Raw genomic sequence first — 20,422 nt, forward strand, 5'->3', positions numbered from 1 at the left:
CACAATGATTTAATAGTAGCTAATTTAAATCACAATGATTTAATCTAGTTATTTTCATTTCATTATTTTTATTTTTCACACACGTGACTTTACCGAAAGAACCAAAGAGTTTGGATCCTTGCAGTCACGAAAACTTCAAATCTAGAATATTAAAAAACGTACTGATTTGCGACAGCCAGGAATTGAACCCGGGTCAACTGCTTGGAAGGCAGCTATGCTCACCACTATACCACTGTCGCTGTTGCTGTTGAGCAGCTTGCTGTTGAGCAGCTTGCTGTTGAGCAGCTTGCTGTTGAGCAGCTTGCTGTTGAGCAGCTTGCTGTTGAGCAGCTTGCTGTTGAGCAGCTTGCTGTTGAGCAGCTTGCTGTTGAGCAGCTTGCTGTTGAGCAGCTTGCTGTTGAGCAGCTTGCTGTTGAGCAGCTTGCTGTTGAGCAGCTTGCTGTTGAGCAGCTTGCTGTTGAGCAGCTTGCTGTTGAGCAGCTTGCTGTTGAGCAGCTTGCTGTTGAGCAGCTTGCTGTTGACCCACTCATCATCATCACCACCATTACCACCCAGGCTCAATCCAGTGATGATGATGGAGGTGATGATGTAGGTGATCATGGAGGTGGTGGTGGCGATGATGATGGAGGTGATGATGTAGGTGATCATGGAGGTGGTGGTGGCGATGATGGTGGTGATGATAATGATGATGGTGGTGGTGATGATGGTGTTGATGATGATGGAGGTGGTGGTGGCGATGATGATGGTGGTGATAATGATGATGATGGTAGGGTGGTGATAATGATGATGGTGGTGATGATGATGGTGGTGATGGTGATGATGATGATGGAGGTGGTGGTGGCGATGATGATGGTGGTGGTGGTGATAATGATGATGATGGTAGGGTGGTGATAATGATGATGGTGGTGATGATGATGGTGATGATGATGATGGTGATGATGATGATGGAGGTGGTGGTGGCGATGATGATGGTGGTGATAATGATGATGGTGGTGATGATGATGGTGGTGATGATGATGGAGGTGGTGGTGATAATGATGATGGTGGTGATGATGATGGTGATGATGATGATGTTGTTGTTTGACTTGCATCCCACTGGGATTTTTGCACACAGCGTTGGTGTACGGTTTTTTTCTGCAATATTTTGCTGTCTTTTCTTAGATTTTCTGTTTGCACTTAGTCACATATTTACTTTAAGATGTTTTTTGTTCATGTTTTTGTTTTTTGTTTGTTGCGGTTGCACCCGATTCAAGAGCCAAATGGCTCACAGGGCTACACCTAATAAATGAACTTGAACTTGAATGATGGAGGTGCTGATAATGATGGTGGTGGTGGTAATGATGAGTCTATAAAAAGGGGTTGGTCTTCTTGGTTCTTTCGGTAAAGTCACGTAGAAGGGAAGTAATAAAATAATAAAAATAAAACATAATAAAATTATTCTCACGACGTTTCGGCTACAACGCAAGCAGCCGTCTTCAGGTGAATAATTGTATTATTGTATTACTTCCCTTCTACGTGACTTTACCGAAAGAACCAAGAAGAAGAATCCCTGCAGTCACGAAAGCTTTAAATCGAAAAAGGGTTGGGTTTATAAAAGGGGCGGAGTCTATGCAAAGTGGGCGTGTTCTGAGAGAAGGGGCGTGGTCTATAAAAGGGGGCGTGGTCTATAAAAGGGGGCGTGGTCTATAAAAAGGAAGCTGAAACTATCAAAGGGGCGTGGTCTATAAAGGGGGCGGGTCTATTCAAAGGAAGCGAAAACTATCAAAGGGGCGTGGTCTATAAAAGAGGCGTGGTCTATAAAAAGGAAGCGGAAACTATCAAAGGGGCGTGGTCTATAAAAGTGGGCGGGTCTTTAAAAAGGAAGCGAAAACTAACAAAGGGGGCGTGGTCTATAAAAGGGGGCGTTGTCTAAGGACGGGGCGGGGTCTATAAAAAGGGGCAGCAACTATCAGAGGGGTGGAATCTTCGTAGCCCCTCCCCCTCCCGCCGTGTCGGTGACGTCAGCGAGCGCTGCAGGAAGTCGGCTCACCGTCTCCGCCGCACTGTAACGCACTGTACGCACTGTACGTGGTTTGTCTTCTTGAGTTGCGGCGTTAGCATCGCGGTAGCGCTCGTCGTGGTGGGAGAGAGAGAGAGAGCGTTGTGGTGGTGGTGTGGTGGTGGTGGTGGCAATAGTGGTGGTGGTGGTGGCAATAGTGGTGGTGGTGCGGTGTGGTGGTGGTGCGGTAGTGGTGGTGGTGGTGCGGTAGTGGTGGTGGTGCGGTGCGGTAGTGGTGGTGGTGGCAATAGTGGTGGTGGTGCGGTGGTGGTGGTGGCAATAGTGGTGGTGGTGCGGGGGTGGTGGTGGCAATAGTGGTGGTGGTGCTGTGTGGTGGTGGTGGCAGTAGTAGTGGTGGCAGTAGTAGTGGTGGTGGTGCGGTGTGGTGGTGGTGCGGTGTGGTAGTGGTGGGCCGGTGTGGTGGTGGCGGTGGGGCGGTAGTAGTGGGGTAGTGGGGCGGTGGTAGTGGTGGTGGGGCGGTGTGGGTGGGCGGTGTGGTAGTGGTTGTGTTGGTGTGGGTGGTTGCCCCTCTGGCTAAGCAGTAAACACAACATCACCGCCATAACCGCCATCACCTCGCCATGAAGAGGCGCGCGAAGGCTCGAGTCGCCGCGTCGCTCACGGCAGCGAGTCTCGACCGCCGCTAACGCGTGCGGTGTCAACGCTTAACAATTATCACACAGACACACACACACACAGACACACACATAGAAACACAGACACACACACACACGCGCACTCGCACACACAGACGCACACACAGACGCACACTCAGACGCACACACAGACGCACACTCAGACAGACACTCACACAGACTCGCACACTCACACACACTCACAGACACTCACACACTCACACAGACACTCACACACTCACACAGACACACACACTCGCGCACTCACACACACTCGCACACACACAGACAGACACAGACGCACACTCACACACACTCGCACACTCTCACAGACACACACACTCGCACACACACTCGCACACACACACACACTCGCACACACACACACACTCGCACACAGACACACAGACACACACTCGCACACACTCACACACGCACTCACAGACGCACCCTCACACAGACACACACTCGCGCACAGACAGACACTCGCACACACTCACGCACACTCACAGACACACAGACGCACACTCACACACACAGACACACACTCACTCGCTCACACACTCGCACACACAGACACACTCGCACACTCACACACACACTCACAAACTCACACACACACTCGCACACACACTCGCACACATCCACACACCCCATCACCGCATGAGAGTGAGCTATGGTTTCAAGACTTCAGCTTCTTAGTGCGTGGTTGGTTGGTGATGGTGGTTATGAGCGATGGTGCAGCGGTTAGCGCTACGAACACGGCAGATGCTCACGGCCAACACCACCAGCGACTGTCATCTAAACCGAGAGTCCCGGGTACTCCCCTAGGTGGACTCGGTGGTAAACCGTCGCCACTAGGGGAGACAAAGGCGGCCCGGATGTGCGTGGTTCTGGCCACCAATCCCCCCTTCGTATGTGCCACAGTGCCGGTAGCCTTCATAGCTGCTGCTGCTACTACTGCTGCTACTCGCTGCTAACATCCACTTGCTTCCAGAGCCTGATGAAGGCTACACGGGGCAATCTTTGATAAGCTGGTGTTGGTAGTGGTGATTATAAGTGGGTCGTCGTGGTAATTATAAGTGGGGTGGTGGTGGTCAATGCCGGATGAAGCTAGGCGCGGGGCCTGTAGCATGTGTTATAAAAGGGCCCTGAATTTTTAAAACGCATCAATATTTAAACACATTTTTAACTTGCATAGTAAAGTAATTGTATTTATTAATTTGCTATACAGCCAGATAGTACGACAAATCGCTAACCTTGAACACCCAAGTCGTTCGTGAAAGTTGAAGGCGGTATAGTACTATAGTAATAGAGCAAGTGCAGAATCGCTGAACCGGAATTGATAGCTGGAAAGTGCGGTGCCCTGAGCATATGCTACTTTTGCCACGAGGATAATCCGGCACTGGTGGTGGTGATAAGTGGGTGGTGTTGATAGTGGTGATGAGTGGGTGGTGGTGATAATTGAGTGGTGGTGGTGGTGATTTTAGCGGGGTGGTGATGGTCGTTGGCACAACAACACCACACAACCTTGCCCCACCACCACCACCATCACCGCAGACTCCTCCAACGCCGAACGCGACCGAAACGACGCGATGGAGGAAGAGGCGGCGCTTGTCCACTACCGCGACCTCCGCTGCGTCATCTGCCTGGAGCTCTTCGACTGGCCCATCACGCTGCCGTGCGGCCACACATTCTGCCGGACCTGCATCGCCGCCTCGTGGGCCGCCCAGCGCCGCGCTCCGGCCCACCCCTGCTGCACGTGCCCCGTGTGCCGCAAGGAGTACCCGCGCAAGCGGCGGCTCGCCAAGACGGTCGTGCTCGCCAACATGGTGGAGGAGGTGAAGAAGAGGCGGCGAAAGGTGGCCCACGGTGACGACGATGACGACGACGAGGCGGCGGCGGCGGCCGTGTCGTGCAAGAGCTGCCTCGGCGAAGACGTGCTGGCCGTCAAGACGTGCCTCAGGTACCGCGGTGGTGGTGGTTGTGGTGGTGGTAATGGAGCATCTTCGCCGGTTGGAAACATTTAGGCTGGCCTGCCTACGATCCATTCTGGGTTTAACCAGGCTGGATTGTGTGAGGAGCTCACAAATCCTTGAAAAATCTGGGCAAAGTCCCATCGGTGAGCTCCTCCGGCAGGCAAGGCTGCGTTGGCTGGGCCATGTAGCCCGCATGCCCAGCCACCGCATGGCTAAACAGCTTTTGTTCGGCCGGATCGAGGGGGCTAAACGGGCGCGGCACGGGCTAGAGAAGAGATGGAGTGATGTGGTACAGGAGGACGTGGAGCTGAGTGGACTTGCCGATGACTGGTATCAGCGGTGTCAAGATCGGCCTCTGTGGAGGAGGCTCGTGAAGGACGCTACTGGGCAGTTGGAGGCAGTCGCCCTTCAGCAACAACGGAGGGCGGAGGAGCCACGCTCACAACAACGAGCGGAGCGCCGGGTGGCTAAAGCATAGCAAATTGGCACAGTAGGGGGCACAGGTGGTGCATCAGCCAGTCATCTCGGTCATCTCAGTCAGTCGACCCGTGGCATCTGCTGGGTCTGCCCCGTGACCTGCCAGCGGGCGTTCGACACTGCACGTGGCCTCAAGGTGCACATGGCCTGGCACAAGCGTCGTCGTGACGTCACCGCCACCTAGTGGCGAATGGCGGTTGATGTTGTTGGTAATGGGTGGTGGTGGTTGTGGTGGTGGTACCAGGTCATGGTGATGATTATGGTGATGGTTGTGGTAGCAAGTCTTGGTGGTGGTGGTGATGGCATTAGTGGGACCAAGTCGTGGTGACGGTGGTAGTACCAGGTGATGCTTCTACACTACACTATACACTACATACTACACTACTATACACTACACCACTATGCTAAATTGAAAATTAATTTATTAAAAACTGCTTGTTCTTGTGTTTAGTTTGTTGCCCTCTTCCCCCGCCGCACCTCCGTTTAAAACGTATGGCGCGAAAGAAGTTCACCGGATGTACACTCCACATGCAAGGGGCGGGGGGGGGGGGGTGGTGGCGAGGAGATGTTAACTACCTCGCCTGCTATACAGGAGGTCGTACGCGGGGTTTCGATGCCGACCCTCATGACGACGCCGCCTGCTTTTGTGCGGCAGGTGCGAGTCGGCTCTCTGCGAGGCCCACGTGAAACTCCACCGGCACGACCCGGCCTTCAGCGGCCATGTGCTGGCTCCGCTCGGCATCAACGTCGCCGCTCGCCGGTAAACCACCGCTTGGCTCGGCCATCGGACAACAACGGCCACCGCATCGCGCGCCGCTTTCAGATGCTATTTACACTACACTATACACTATGCTATACACTACGCTACACACTATGCTATACACTATGCTATACACTACGCTACACACTATACACTACGCTACACACTATGCTACACACTACACTATACACTACACTATACACTACGCTATACACTATGCTATACACTATGCTATACACCACTGCTATACACTGCTATACACGACACTGCTATACACGACACTGCTATACACGACACTGCTATACACGACACTGCTATACACGACACTGCTATACACTACACTGCTATACACTACACTGCTATACACTACACTGCTATACACTACACTGCTATACACTACACTGCTATACACTACACTGCTATACACTACACTGCTATACACTACACTGCTATACACTACACTGCTATACACTACACTGCTATACACTACACTGCTATACACTACACTGCTATACACTACACTGCTATACACTACACTGCTATACACTACACTGCTATACACTACACTGCTATACACTACACTGCTATACACTACACTGCTATACACTACACTGCAATACACTACACTGCAATACACTACACTGCAATACACTACACTGCTATACACTACACTGCTATACACTACACTGCTATACACTACACTGCTATACACTACACTGCTATACACTACACTGCTATACACTACACTGCTATACACTACACTGCTATACACTACACTGCTATACACTACACACTACACTGCTATACACTACACTGCAATACACTACACTGCAATACACTACACTGCTATACACTACACTGCTATACACTACACTGCTATACACTACACTGCTATACACTACGCTATACACTACTGTACCCTTCACGATACACGACACTATACAACTCTTTGGTCCTTTGGGTAAAGTCGCGTAGAAAGAAAAATAAATTAAATAATAGCATACGACTTTTCGAATTGCAACACAAGCAATCGTCATCGGGTACGAATGAATGAGAAAACAAACCGAGTAAACTTAGAAATATAATGCAATGCAACACAGAGTCGGCTAACATAACAGTCAACACCTGTGGCGGCTCCTGCAAAATCTCTCAGGGGGGGGCAAATGTCTGGATGATTGATAAGGATAAGGTCCACCCATGCAATGGATAAATTAACAGCTTAAGCATGTAAAGGCAACTTCACTACTTTAATATTAATGAAAAATAAAGTGACTCTTACAATACATCTCCTTGTTTGTTTTTATACTCACTATTATTACAATCCACTCAGATTCTTTTATTAAAGATTCCACTAGGTGGCGACAAGTAATATTGTTGACTGAAACGTGCTTACGTATGATGACGTAAGCACGTTAGTGCGAGCCCTCCCGGAAGCCATAGAGAATGCATTGCAGCGGCTGCTGTTCGAAAAAAAACATCTTTGAATGCAAGTCTATGGGAACACTCTGGGCGATTCTCAGCCGGAGTGAAATCGCCCAAAAAGAGGCGGTACTCCACAGAACGTGACATGACGCTGATTGGACTATATCCAGAGGCACAGTAATGGCTAGCGTAACTCTGTGGTTGAATGAGATTTTGAATGTGATTGAAAAAGTCCCTTTCACACTTTGGTGGTGCGTCACCCCAATCGCCCTAATGAAGAAACCGCCCCTGATCAACACCCTACCTGGAGGTGGTGCCGTTTCCTTTCAAATTGTGACCCCGCCCCGACCCCGCCCCGACCCCCCCCCACCCCAGGTGCACGGAGCATGGCGCGACGCTCCGCTACTATTGCACCCGGGAGGGGCTGCTGGTGTGCTCCGACTGCTCGCTGTTCGGCACTCACAAGAACCACCAGCTGGTGGCGGCCAAGGACGAGTATGAGGAGAGGAAGGTGAGTCGTCGTGCGTCTCTCTGTGGGTCTCTCTGTGGGTCTCTCTGTGGGTCTCTCTGTGGGTCCCTCTGTGGGTCTCTCTGTGGGTCTCTCTGTGGGTCTCTCTGTGGGTCTCTCTGTGGGTCTCTCTGTGGGTCTCTCTGTGGGTCTCTCTGTGGGTCCCTCTGTGGGTCTCTCTGTGGGTCTCTCTGTGGGTCTCTCTGTGGGTCTCTCTGTGGGTCTCTCTGTGGGTCTCTCTGTGGGTCTCTCTGTGGGTCTCTCTGTGGGTCTCTCTGTGGGTCCCTCTGTGGGTCTCTCTGTGGGTCTCTCTGTGGGTCTCTCTGTGGGTCTCTCTGTGGGTCTCTCTGTGGGTCTCTCTGTGGGTCTCTCTGTGGGTCTCTCTGTGGGTCTCTCTGTGGGTCTCTCTGTGGGTCTCTCTGTGGGTCTCTGTATATCCGTGGGCCTCTGTGTGCCTCTCTGGGTCTTTGTAAGTCTCTGTGTATTGCCCGTGGGTCTGTGTATTATCCGTGGGTCTCTGTGTGTGCCTCCGTGGGCCTCCGTGGGCCTCCGTGGGCCTCAGTGGGCCTCAGTGGGCCTCCGTGGGCCTCTGTGGGTCTTCGTGTGCCTCTGGGTGTGCAACCGCTTACCAGTCGATTCCCCGACGTCTTTCCGACGCTGCTTCCCCCAACCTCGTTGGCAGCTGCTGGTGACCATGGAGAGGGAGGGGAGGATCGACCGCAAGAAGAACTCCGAGTCCAAAGTGCACGAGCTGACGGCATTCCACGACCGAGTGGAGGTGACCGATACCCCGACTGATGCCCCTGACGATACCCCCACTGATACCGGTGGTGGTAAACGGGGTTGGGGTAATGGTAGTGATAGTGGTTAAGGTAGTGATAGGGGTAGTGATAAGTTTATTGTAATTGGGATAGGGGTAGTGATAGGGGTAGTGATAGTGGATAGGGTAGTAATAGGGGTTGGGGTAGTGATCGCGGTTAGGGGTAGTGATAGGGGTAGTGATAGGGGTTGGGGTAGTGATCGCGGTTAGGGGTAGTGATAGGGGTAGTGATAGGGGTAGTGATAGGGGTAGTGATAGGGGTAGTGATAGGGGTAGTGATAGGGGTAGTGATAGGGGTAGTGATAGTGGATAGTGATAGTGGATAGTGTAGTAATAGGAGTAGTAATAGGGATTGGAACACAAGAGTTGAGATAATCAAGAACAGGTGCCCCTTAAGGTACTGTATAGATAAAGCATTCATTAATTTGCACACTGTGCGTTGAGATGATCGGCTGACGGGCCCCAGAAAGTTGTGGGGGTGGGGGGGGGGTGGAGACAGCGCAATGTCGACGTTGAGATAATTGAAGGCACGTGCCAGAGTGGGGGAGGGGTGGGCACTTTCTGATAGGGGCTAGGCCTGCGGGGTATATAAGGGGGGAGCGATTGCAGCAGGGACGGCTAGCAATGGTGGGCGACATCGGTGTGTTCACGACTGCCCCACAAGTTGTAAAAACAAAAAAAAATGTACCCGTAAAAACAAAGTTTTTCACTATAAATCCTTTATATGCGTGGCGGCTAGAGTCCTCTCGTCCTCTGGCTTGAGATGGCTGCCACCTATGGGTCAGATGATTGCCTGGCAGCATTAAGCAATTGGTTATTATATATAAAAAAACATTTCCTAAAAAGTGTAAAATTTTGCAAAAAATTTTTTCACGAAAATGAATTGTCACGCACAACGAGTGTGTGTGGAAAATCTCAGCTCGATTGGCTCACGGGAAGTGGGTTAAAAAACGACCGAAAGATTTGCACGGTCGTAAGCGCGCAAGCAATCAAGCAAGCGAGCGAACTTAATATAAAGGATTTAAAAACGCACGCGCATCTTTCTTTAAGAAACCAAATGGACGTCTACCCAGGGGGGAGGAGGGAGCTCCCTCGCATCGCTGTCTTTTGTTTGAAATTCCGCGATCGCAGAGATACACGGACGCGATCAAGACGCGGGTGAGCGCCTTCTACGCCGTCAGCAAGCCGGCGGCGGACGACGACGAAGAGGAGGAGGACGAGGTCGTCCGCGGTCTGGACGCGCAGTGCGGCCCCGTGCTCTACTCCACGCAGCTCGCGATCGAGCGCCACCGCAAGGAGATCGAAGCCCTCGGCTGCATCATCTCGCGCCTGGAGGCGCTGCTCGAGACGCACGACCCCATCGCGTTCTTGCAGGTGCATGTTAACTAACACGATGCACGACTAGACACGGGGGGGCTGAACGATTTGGGGAAAATGTCTACTTGCGATTTTTCTGACGGATGCGATTGCGATTTGATTTTTTGAAGTCAAGCTTCAGTTCAATGTTCACTGTAGATCTGACGCTTTCGTGACCTGCAGGAATCAATACTCTCTGGTTCTTGAGGACGACCGGCTTGTGTGGCGATCGAAACGTCGTGATCTACTATTATTTTTCTACGTGACTTTACCGAAAGATTCAAATGGTATTCACGAACAGATTTAAAATATGATAATTGGTTTTTTACCCTTTTATCTGGCAACAAAACTGACACCTTTTTTTAACAAGGAGTCAAGTTTGCATTAACCACAATACCTGCGGTCAGAATGCAAAAAAAACACAACTCTGATAATGTATGCACTGTCCTTGAAATTGATTGGTCCACACCCGAGACAGCTTTTCTTAGAGCCCAGTCTCACATGGTGTTGGACGAAAACGCCAAAGGGCGCACGTGCGTCATCATTGTTCAGTTTTTGTTGAGTTTCTCTCCAGAGCTGAGTGAGAGTAAAACTCACCTCTCACTTGTTCTCTTTTGCAGGATCCGGTTCTCAACGAGCTTACGTGAGTCTCGTTAACACCGAGTCCCCCCCCCCTCCCCCCGCCCTCTGAAAACTCGCCTATTGTCTATACGTTTCCTTTTGAAGGTGACAGACGCACACGCACGCACACACGCGTGTGGCGTTCGCTGTTATTTACCCGGTCCGTGTTGGAGTTGTCGTCGTCGTCTCTTGCCTGTCGCACCGCCGCCAATGCAGTGGCGGCGGTGGCGGCATGATCGCCGCCACCGGATAATTTGTTCGAATTGAATCGTGGGGACACGTATAATTGCCGGAGCGCTGACGCCAATGGAGGCACTGCTGCTGTGCTTCTCAGATGCAGCCTTGAGCGGTCTACAGTCAGTGCCCGCTTGGCTCGCCCACCGGCGCACGTCCAGGCTGGCGCGCTGTCGCTGGGACGATGCCGGTCCTCACACTCTGGGCGGGGGGTGGGGGGCGCTTTACACAAGGAGCGTGCGCCATTAGAACGCAGAGCGTGTGACTTCCCTAACGCAGAATGCGCGCGTGCCGTTTGTTTTCTATTGGACGACCGTTGGGAGTTAAGCTGTACCTGCGCTCTCTCTCTCTCTCTGTCTTGCAGTAGCGTGCCCGCCAAGGTGCACACCAAGGGCCTGCTGCTGTCCACCACAACGGACCTGGACAAGATCATCTCTCTGCAGAAGATCATGGGCACGCGCCCGCTGCCACTCATCGCCGAGAGATGTGAGCACGCCGGTGTAGCAGCGCCAAGCCCGGGGTTGGGAAGAACCCAACCAGCTACTTGCCCACATAACCACCCAGCCACCCACACAACTACTCAGCCAGCCACCCACATAACCACCCAGCCAGCCACCCACATAACCACCCAGCCACCCACACAACTATCCACCCAGCCACCCACACAACTATCCACCCAGCCACCCACACAACTATCTATCCACCCACACAACCACCCAGCCACCCACACAACTACCCAGCCAGCCACCCTCACAACTATCCAGCCAGCCACCCACATAACCACCCAGCCAGCCACCCACATATCCAGCCACCCAGCCACCCACACAACTATCCAGTCACCCACATATCCACCCAGCCACCCACCCACATATCCACCCACCCACATATCCACCCAGCCACCCACCCACACGACCACCCACTCGGCCACCCACACGGCCACCACCCACTCGGCCACCCGCCCACACGACCACTCTGCCGCCCACCCACTCGGCCTACGGCAGAGTGTGTAAGTGTATAGCACGTCCATTGAACCTCTTTCACACCGTACGCAGCCAACCGTGCTAACCGGAGGTTGCACCCCACCCACCCCCCCCCACCCAGACGGCTGCTCCCCGACACTGAACCCGACCACCGCGTCGCCGTGGCTGCGCGTCTCCCGCGACCTCAAGACCGTCATGGGCTCCCCGCCGCGCCAGCCGCCGCCCGACCACCCCGAGCGTTTCGACTGCTGGCACCCGCAGGTGCTGGGCGCCCGGCCGTTGGCGTCTGGCCGCCACTACTGGGAGGTGGACGTGGGCGGCGCGGGCTCGTGGCGCGTCGGCGTCGCCTACGGCTCCGTCCCGCGCAAGGGCCAGGGCGGCGTCTGCAAGCTGGGTGAGAACGGCGAGTCGTGGTGCCTCTTCATGGACAACAGCGAGCTGACTGCTCGCCACGGCGGCGTGGGCACGCTGCTGCTGCGCCCGAACCCGCTGCAGCTGCAGCAGCTGCAGCAGCAGCAGCAGCAGGGCGACGCCGGTGAAATGCCGGCGGCACCGGCGTTGGCACCGGCATTGGCACCGTTGTTGGCACTGGCACCGTCGTTGGCACTAGCACCGGCACCGACACTGGCACCGGCCCTGTTCGTGGCACCGGCCGTGGCACCAGCCATGGCCCCAGTCTTGGCCCCAGTCTTGGCCCCAGTCTTGGCCCCAGTCTTGGCCCCAGTCTTGGCCCCAGTCTTGGCCCCAGTCTTGGCCCCAGCCTTGGCACCAGCCTTGGCACCAGCCTTGGCACCAGCCTTGGCACCAGCACCGGCGGTGGCGGCAGTGGCGCCGGTTCGCAAGGTGGGCGTCTTCCTGGACTGCGACGCGGGGCTGCTGTCCTTCTACCTGGCGGACGACATGACGCTGCTGCACACGTTCCACGCCAAGTTCACGCAGCCGCTGTTCCCCGCCCTCGCCGTGCTCGTGTGGGACGGCTCCCTCACCATGGTGGAGCTCGAGTAGATTGGTGGGGGGAAGGGGGGGGATAGGGGGGTGGATAAGGAGGGGGGTGGATAAGGTGGGGGATGGGTAAGGTGGGGGGGGGTGATGGGGAAGGTGGGGATTGGTAAGGTGAGGGCAGATAGGTAATGTAGGGGGGGGGAAGGATGGGTATGGGGGGGGGGGATGGGTAAGGTCGGGGGGGGGGTGGGTAAGGTGGGGGAGGGATGGGTAAGGTGGGGGGGATGATGGATAAGGTGGGGGAGGGATGGGTAAGGTGGGGGGGATGATGGGTAAGGTGGGGGAGGGATGGGTAAGGTGGGGGGGGGATGGGTAAGGTGGGGGGGGGGATGGGTAAGGTGGGGGAGGGATGGGTAAGGTGGGGGAGGGATGGGTAAGGTGGGGGGGATGATGGGTAAAGTGGGGGAGGGATGGGTAAGGTGGGGGGGATGATGGGTAAGGTGGGGGGGGGATGGGTAATGTAGGGGGGAGGAAGGATGGGTATGGGGGGGGGTAAGGTAGGGGCAGATGGGTAATGTAAGGGGTGGGGGAAGGATGGGTATGGGAGGGGTAGTTACGTTGGGACAGGGGTAAGGTGGGGGGGGATAGTGTAAGGTGGGGGGGGGGGGGATGGGTAAGGTGGGGGCAGATGGGTAATGTAGGGGGGGGGAAGGATGGGTAAGGTGGGGAGGGGGCAATTAGGAGGTGGGTGTGAAGGTGTCGTAGTCCGTGAGCCAAGGAGGGCATTTAACCGCGTTCCCTGCGTCTGCCGTCGCGCAACGGAAATCCGTCAACCCCCCCCCCCCAACTCGCAGCTGCGCGGCACGCAGCCCCAGTCCACGTGCCTGTCACAGCAGCAACAGTAGCACCGCCTGCTGTGGGTTGACGAACAGCTGTTGGGAGGAGTCGCGCGGGGGTGTGAGGTAGAAGGTGGGGATGGTATGCGAGTTTTCATCCGTGATCACCGGGGTCACGATGATGAGTTTACAGGAATATAAAGATGTAAAAATAAATGTGTACGACAAATGTTACTCCCCCGTTGACTTGCAATGGGGAGGGTGAGACTAAATAATGTATTGCTTTTAAGATACGGTTTGTGGATGGCCCACGAGCTATTGGCGAACGTGGTTGAATTTTATATTTTAGTGTTTGCTGTTATTTGCACGTTGCTGTAACGGATGTACCCAGCGTCGTCCAGAACGACATTTGGCGTAAGGAAGGTCGCGGTGTGTCGCGGTGTATCGCAGGAAGCAACTATTCGCAGGTGAATGTGTTTTGGTTTTTTTACTGGACGTTGTAACCTGTTGTTTTGTTGTTACGCGTTTAACTCTGCGGCCACCAGAAACCACGCTGGACATCTGCGAGGGGGAAAGAAATCACTCTGCAGCTCATCGGATTTCCCACCGGTACAAATAAACATTCTGATCTTGAACAATCGCAACGGTGGGGGGGGGGGGAGATGATGATGTTGGTTCATTCTTCGCGCCAGGTGTATTCCTGCAGTCTTGTTGGTATTAAATTCTCGTTTTAAATAAATCTCTCCACGTGGTGTGAATTCCTTTCCTGCTATCCCCAACATCCTGGCACTGCCACCCACTCTGCTGTCACCTGCCACTGCCACCCACCCTGCTGTAGCCTGGTACTCGAGATGTAGCCTGGAATAAAGCAAAAACATAAAATAACCTCCGATTGGATTAACTATAGCACACTCAGAAATAGATAGACATGCCAAATAAGAAACACTACATTTTTAGAGGGCCATCGCATTATGCTAAATTCACAACAACAACAACAAAAGCCCCAGGACTTTGTCAAACGTTCAGCTCCGTTGAAAAGAAAAAAATGCTAAATACTCTTAAAAAAAACTAAACGATTGGATGGCGAAGAAGTGTTCACAAGACCGCGGCAATGGATTTAATTCTCATTTAGGACCACTCTCCAGAGTCAAATTTCTCCGAATTGCACCAGATGCCGTTCACATCACCCCCCTTGATTTGAAGCTTTCGTGACTGCAGCAAACCATACTCTTTGGTTCTTTCGGTAAAGTCACGTAGGTAGAAAAAAAAATTAAATGAATCGCGACGTTTTTTGCTGCGGTTCCACCTGATGAAGATTGTTTGTGTTGCGATCGAAACGTCGTGATTTGTTTTATTTTTCCCTATGTGACTTTACCGACAGAGCCAAAGAGTTTCGATTTAAAGCTTTCGTGACTGCAGGGATTCGTCTTCTTGGTTCTTTCGGTAAAGTCACGTAGAATGAAAATAAAATAAAAAGTCATGTAGAAGGGAAATAATAAAATAATAAACTATCTATCACGTAGAAGGGAAATAATAAAATAAAAAAGAATAAAATCGTAATAATAAATTCTTATGCTTTATTATTTTATTACTTCCCTTCTACGTGACTTTACCGGAAGAACCAAAGAGTTATCGCCCCTCTTCTACCTCTTCACACCAAGCCTGAAAATGTTTGTGAAAGGCATCGTCCCTACTTCTCGTTTAGTCCCATAGCTGAACTGGATGCATTGCATAAACTCGCGTCGGGCAAGACATCGTCATGCACGCGAGAAGACTCTATGCTCGCATTTTTGCACTCGTGGCTGTAGCGGAGCTCATTCGTAAACCTCACGATACATTTTCTCAACCTCCCACATATCTTCCGCTGGAGTCGAAATCCCCTCTTATTCGTTCAGCGTGTAAAAATGGTTCCAAGGAAGACCCTAATGATTTTAAACCAATCTCTATTCTTTCACCAGTTACCAATTTTTGTTTTAATACTTAAAAGTATAAACAAACTTCTCCCTAAAGAATCTAAATCTCCTTCATCGTAAACAGGTTTTGTTTGCGAGGGAATCACTTTATTATTACAGCTATGGTGGATTCATCTCCTTGGTTCTTTGGGTAAAGTCACGTGGAAGGGAAATAATAACAATAAAACAATGAAATAAAATTCTCACGACGTTTCGGCCACAACGCAAGCAGCCATCCTCAGGTGAAGAACAGGGCTGTCGGAAAGACAGCGTCCGAATGAACACCACCAAGCTTGGCAGCGTATACTTAAGCTGGGTTAGAGGAGGAGAGCGCCTTGACAAATGAATTTACATATCAACAGAGGAATTTAGCATATTTATGGAAAATGCAGATATGGGATTAGTCACTACTTGTGGAATGTGTCGGTGGTGGGGGGGGTCTCAAAGTCATATTATGCTCGTGTATTATGTAGGATTATCAGTCATAAAGGGAGGAAGTAGGATTAGAAGTAATAAAGGGAGGGAAATTTTAATAGTAAGGAGCTGCAGCAGCCAAACCACCACGTAAAAAAACTAAAATATAAACTACATCAATATCATCAATATACTCTCCAATAAGCTGAGCTACTAACAGTAAGTCATACATTACACTTCTATGTCGCAAAAAATATAATATATAATATGCCTCCAGCTAAACTTTTTTCTTACATCACACGGATATACCCCGTACTATATACTGCCAGAGACAAACCCAACATTAAATGATACACTGCGTTACTATACATTGTAATATTACACTATGTATTTACATTTCCTCTTTAGTAATCTGGATGAAGCCCGCCACAGCTGTGCACTATTCCGCGACTTGTCAAAAGCCTTTGGACACACTTGACCACGATATTCTACTCGCAAGACTTGGTCAACGAACATTTGCGGACGGTACAACGAAATGGTTTAAGAGCTACACCTGTCAGACCGTTCTCAACAGGAGCTAACATCGTGATAACATCTCGGCCACAAACATTAAAAAAGATAACAAAAGGGGTTTCCGCATGATGGGCCGCTTTTTGTTGGCCTATCATTTGTGATGTACGGGTCGTTTCTGAAACATAAGTTAACACCTTGGTGGGCTTTGCCTGGTAGAATGGAGATGGTTCAGTTCTAGATTTGAAGCTTTCGTGACTGCAAGGAATCGTCGCTTTGTGTTGCACGCGGTCGGTGTTTGTTCACTCGTTATGGATGAGGCGCCTCTATTTAAATACAAAAATATATATAAGTTTAGCTTGCGACAGCCGGGAATCGAACCCGGGTCAACTGCTTGGAAGGCAGCTATGCTCACCACTATACCACTGTCGCTGTTGCTGTTGAGCAGCTTGCTGTTGACCCACTTATCATCACCACCATCAACATCGTCACCGTCATCGTCATTATCATCAGCCAGGATTAATTCAACTGATGTGAGTGTCAGCCGTGACAGTGGTATCGTGGTGAGCATTGCTGCCTTGCAAGCAGTTACAAGGTTTTGATTCCCGTCTGTTGCACGTCTGAAGTGTCTTCGTATTTATTTAGTTTTAACGGAAGAGATGGATTCAGGAGATCAGCTCTGAGTGGTGGCAACGGATTTGGGGAAGAGGAGGTCTTCATCCAGCAGTGGATTGGGCCTGGCTCACGATGTTGATGGTGGTGGTGGTTGATGGTGGTGATGGTGATGATGGTGGTAATGGTGGTAATGATGGTGGTGATGATGAGTGGGTCAACAGCAAGCTGCTCAATAGCAACAGCGACAGTGGTATCGTGGTGAGCATCGCTGCCTTGCAAGCAGTTACAAGGTTTTGATTCCCGTCTGTTGCACGTCTGAAGTGTCTTCGTATTTATTTAGTTTTAACGGAAGAGATGGATTCAGGAGATCAGCTCTGAGTGGTGGCAACGGATTTGGAGAAGAGGAGGCCTTCATCCAGCAGTGGATTGGGCCTGGCTCACGATGTTCATGGTGGTGGTGGTTGATGGTGGTGATGGTGATGATGGTGGTAATGGTGGTAATGATGGTGGTGATGATGAGTGGGTCAACAGCAAGCTGCTCAATAGCAACAGCGACAGTGGTATAGTGGTGAGCATAGCTGCCTTCCAAGCAGTTGACCCGGGTTCGATTCCCGGCTGTCGCAAATCTGCAAATTTTTATATATTTAAATGTTTATAGTTGAGATGGATTGAGGAAATCATCTCCTCTGCCCTGCCTCTGCTGCCTCCTCATCCGCGTTCCCTCCTCCGTGTTTTCCCCATGCCTCATTTTACAAACCACGCGTTCACACTATTTGGGCTGCTGCTGCTCCCAATGTCCACGTGGTCAGCTCGCTTCGGTGAGCGGCTCTTATTTGTGACAGGTCGCTTCTGAGCAGGTAGCTGCTGCTGCTGCTACTCCGCAGCCATTTTACTGGTAGGAAATTGCTCATTTATTTATTTTAACAGCTGAGATGGAGTCAGGAGATCAGTTGTGAGTGGTAAAAAAATGTCATCGCAGGATCGAGAGTGTGGCAACGGATTAGGGGAGGAGGCCTTCATCCAGCAGTGGATTGAGCCTGGCTCACCATGTTGATGATGGTGGTGATAATGATGATGAGTGGGTCAACAGCAAGTTGAGCAACAGCGACAGTGGTATAGTGGTGAGCATAGCTGCCTTCCAAGCAGTTGACCCGGGTTCGATTCCCGGCTGTCGCAAATCAGTAAGTTTTTTTTATATTCTAGATTTGAAGTTTTCGTGACTGGAAGGATCCAAACTCTTTGGTTCTTTCGGAAAAGTCACGTGGGTGAAATATAAAAATAATGAAATGAAAATAACTAGATTAAATCATTGTGATTTAAATTAGCTACTATTAAATCATTGTGATTTCATTTAGTGATTTTCATTTCTTTTTTTTTCATATACGTGACTTTACCGAAAGAACCAAAGAGTACGTATTTACATATTTATTAAACGTTTATAGTTGAGATGGATTTAGGAAATCATCTCCTCTGCCCTGCCTCCGCTGCCTCCTCCTCCGCGCTCCCTCCTCCGTGTTTTCCCCATGCCTCATTTTACAAACCACGCGTTCAGACTATTTGGACTGCTGCTGCTCCCAATGTCCACGTGGTCAGCTCGCTTCGGTGTGCGGCTCTTATTTGTGACAGGTCGCTTCTGAGCAGGTAGCTGTTGCTGCTGCTCCGCAGCAATTTTACTGGTAGGAACCTCCTGGTTACACCAGCCCACAGGGGATTATTGTGTCCCTCGTGCAGGGAGGGGCTGGGTGGGGAGGGAGGGGCTGGGTGGGGAGGGGAGGGTAGGGAAGGGCTGGGGCTGGGTGGGGAGGGGCTGGTTTGGGGGGCTGGGTGGCTTGGGTGGGAGGGGTGGGGCTGGTCAACCCGTGGTGCCCTTATAAAACTCAACGTTTAACCTACTCACGCCAGCTTGTGCCCGCCCTCACAGTCGCGGCCATATTTGCGGAATACACCACGCTGCCGTTGACCCTGGCCATTGACCGAGCAACCCAACGTTCCTACCAGCTGCCTCCGCAGGAATGTGTTAAAGCACCCCCTGTGAGACGCTGCATCTCTCTGTATTCTCTGTGCATGCAATGCGCCACCATCCCCCACGTTCATTCATTCACCTCAGCACGAATCTAAACACTTGGCAAATAAAATACAAGATATATAAAATGTGACTTTGCATGCGACAGCCGGGAATCGAACCCGGGTCAACTGCTTGGAAGGCAGCTATGCTCACCACTATACCACTGTCACTGTTGTTGATGAGCAGCTTGCTGTTGAGCAGCTTGCTGTTGACCCACTCATCATCACCATCATCAACATCATCATTATCAACATCATCATCAACATCATCACCACCACCATTACCAGCCAGGCTCAATCCACTGCTGGATTGAAGGGCTCCTCTTTCCCAAACCCGATGCCCCCCTCTCGATCCTGCGATGAATACAAACTAAATGACCACTCGGAGATGACGTCCTGAATCTATCTCAGCTGGAAAATAAATGAATCAATCAATAATAAAGTGTGTACCCTGTATCTGGTTATGGTGGTGGTGATAATGGTGGTGGTGATGATATTAATGGTGGTGGTTATGATGGTGGTGGTGGTGATGGTTGTGGTGATGATGATGGTGGTGGTGATGATGGTGGTGATGATATTAATGGTGGTGGTTATGATGATGGTGGTGGTGGTGATGGTTGTGGTGATGATGATGGTGGTGATGTTGGTGGTGGTGGTGATGATCGTGATGATGATCGTGATGGTGGTGATGATGGTGGTGTGAGTGACGGTGGTTATGATCGTGATGGTGATGATGGTGGAGATGATGGTGGTGGTGGTGGTCGTGATGGTGGTGATGATCGAGATGGTGATGGTGGTGATGATCGAGATGGTGATGATGATCGTGATGGTGATGATGATGTTGATGATGATGAATTGGTCAACAGCAACAGTGGTATAGTGGTGAGCATAGCTGCCTTCCAAGCAGTTGACCCGGGTTCGATTCCCGGCTGTCGCAAGCTAAAGTTATATGTATTTTTGTATTTAAATAGAGGTGCCTCATCCCTAACGAGTGGACAAACACAGACCGCGTGCAACACAAAGCAACAATTTTACAGGTAGGAACAACAGGTTCCACACTGCCCACCAGGGATTATTTGTCTCTCTGTCGTGCACGAATGCGCTGTCCAACCAAGTTCCTACCTGCCCACTCCGAAGGAACGTGTTTATTGTTTTATTTTACAGCTGAGACGGATTTAGGTCATCTTCGAGTGGTCATTTTGTTTTAAATTCATCGCAGGAACGAGAGGGAGGCAATGGGTTTGGAAAAGAGGAGGCCT

General features: G+C 51.3%; 1 protein-coding gene and 6 non-coding genes across 10 annotated transcripts; 4 read left to right on the forward strand and 3 right to left on the reverse strand.

Moving 5' to 3' along the window:
* Positions 1 to 167: 167 nt before the first annotated feature.
* Positions 168 to 239, reverse strand: TRNAG-UCC (transfer RNA glycine (anticodon UCC)). The gene has a single exon. It is a non-coding gene; the product is annotated as a tRNA-Gly (tRNA).
* Positions 240 to 1,976: 1,737 nt separating this feature from the next.
* Positions 1,977 to 12,840, forward strand: LOC144949840 (tripartite motif-containing protein 14-like). Of its 4 annotated transcripts, none has more exons than XM_078879803.1 (9): positions 1,977 to 2,063; positions 4,164 to 4,639; positions 5,785 to 5,889; positions 7,687 to 7,822; positions 8,502 to 8,597; positions 9,771 to 10,013; positions 10,616 to 10,638; positions 11,215 to 11,336; positions 11,952 to 12,840. In XM_078879803.1, exons 2-9 carry the CDS (start codon positions 4,269 to 4,271, stop codon positions 12,833 to 12,835), a joined length of 1,980 nt encoding a protein of 659 aa, XP_078735929.1. In that variant the 5' UTR covers positions 1,977 to 2,063; positions 4,164 to 4,268; the 3' UTR covers positions 12,836 to 12,840. The 4 variants fall into 4 exon arrangements, with proteins under 4 accessions (XP_078735929.1, XP_078735930.1, XP_078735931.1 ...); XM_078879804.1 differs by having other exon boundaries at positions 1,985 to 2,054; XM_078879805.1 differs by having other exon boundaries at positions 1,985 to 2,054; positions 4,234 to 4,639.
* Positions 12,841 to 16,844: 4,004 nt separating this feature from the next.
* On the reverse strand, positions 16,845 to 16,916 carry TRNAG-UCC (transfer RNA glycine (anticodon UCC)). The gene has a single exon. It is a non-coding gene; the product is annotated as a tRNA-Gly (tRNA).
* Positions 16,917 to 17,650: 734 nt separating this feature from the next.
* TRNAG-UCC (transfer RNA glycine (anticodon UCC)) lies at positions 17,651 to 17,722 on the forward strand. The gene has a single exon. It is a non-coding gene; the product is annotated as a tRNA-Gly (tRNA).
* Positions 17,723 to 18,203: 481 nt separating this feature from the next.
* TRNAG-UCC (transfer RNA glycine (anticodon UCC)) lies at positions 18,204 to 18,275 on the forward strand. The gene has a single exon. It is a non-coding gene; the product is annotated as a tRNA-Gly (tRNA).
* A 987-nt stretch (positions 18,276 to 19,262) lies between these two features.
* Positions 19,263 to 19,334, reverse strand: TRNAG-UCC (transfer RNA glycine (anticodon UCC)). The gene has a single exon. It is a non-coding gene; the product is annotated as a tRNA-Gly (tRNA).
* A 694-nt stretch (positions 19,335 to 20,028) lies between these two features.
* TRNAG-UCC (transfer RNA glycine (anticodon UCC)) lies at positions 20,029 to 20,100 on the forward strand. The gene has a single exon. It is a non-coding gene; the product is annotated as a tRNA-Gly (tRNA).
* The last annotated feature ends 322 nt before the right edge of the window (positions 20,101 to 20,422 follow it).

The sequence above is a fragment of the Lampetra fluviatilis genome, chromosome 55 (assembly GCF_964198595.1).
Source record: "Lampetra fluviatilis chromosome 55, kcLamFluv1.1, whole genome shotgun sequence".
NCBI lineage: Eukaryota > Metazoa > Chordata > Hyperoartia > Petromyzontiformes > Petromyzontidae > Lampetra > Lampetra fluviatilis.

What these genes read in the sequence shown, in the direction of transcription:
- LOC144949840 (XM_078879803.1), top strand. Translation starts at nt 4,269, where the DNA reads ATGGAGGAAGAGGCGGCGCTTGTCCACTACCGCGACCTCCGCTGCGTC. An exon ending in GCCGTCAAGACGTGCCTCAG is followed by an intron (nt 4,640 to 5,784) that starts GTACCGCGGTGG and finishes TTTGTGCGGCAG; the next exon opens with GTGCGAGTCGGCTCTCTGCG. An exon ending in ATCAACGTCGCCGCTCGCCG is followed by an intron (nt 5,890 to 7,686) that starts GTAAACCACCGC and finishes CCCCCACCCCAG; the next exon opens with GTGCACGGAGCATGGCGCGA.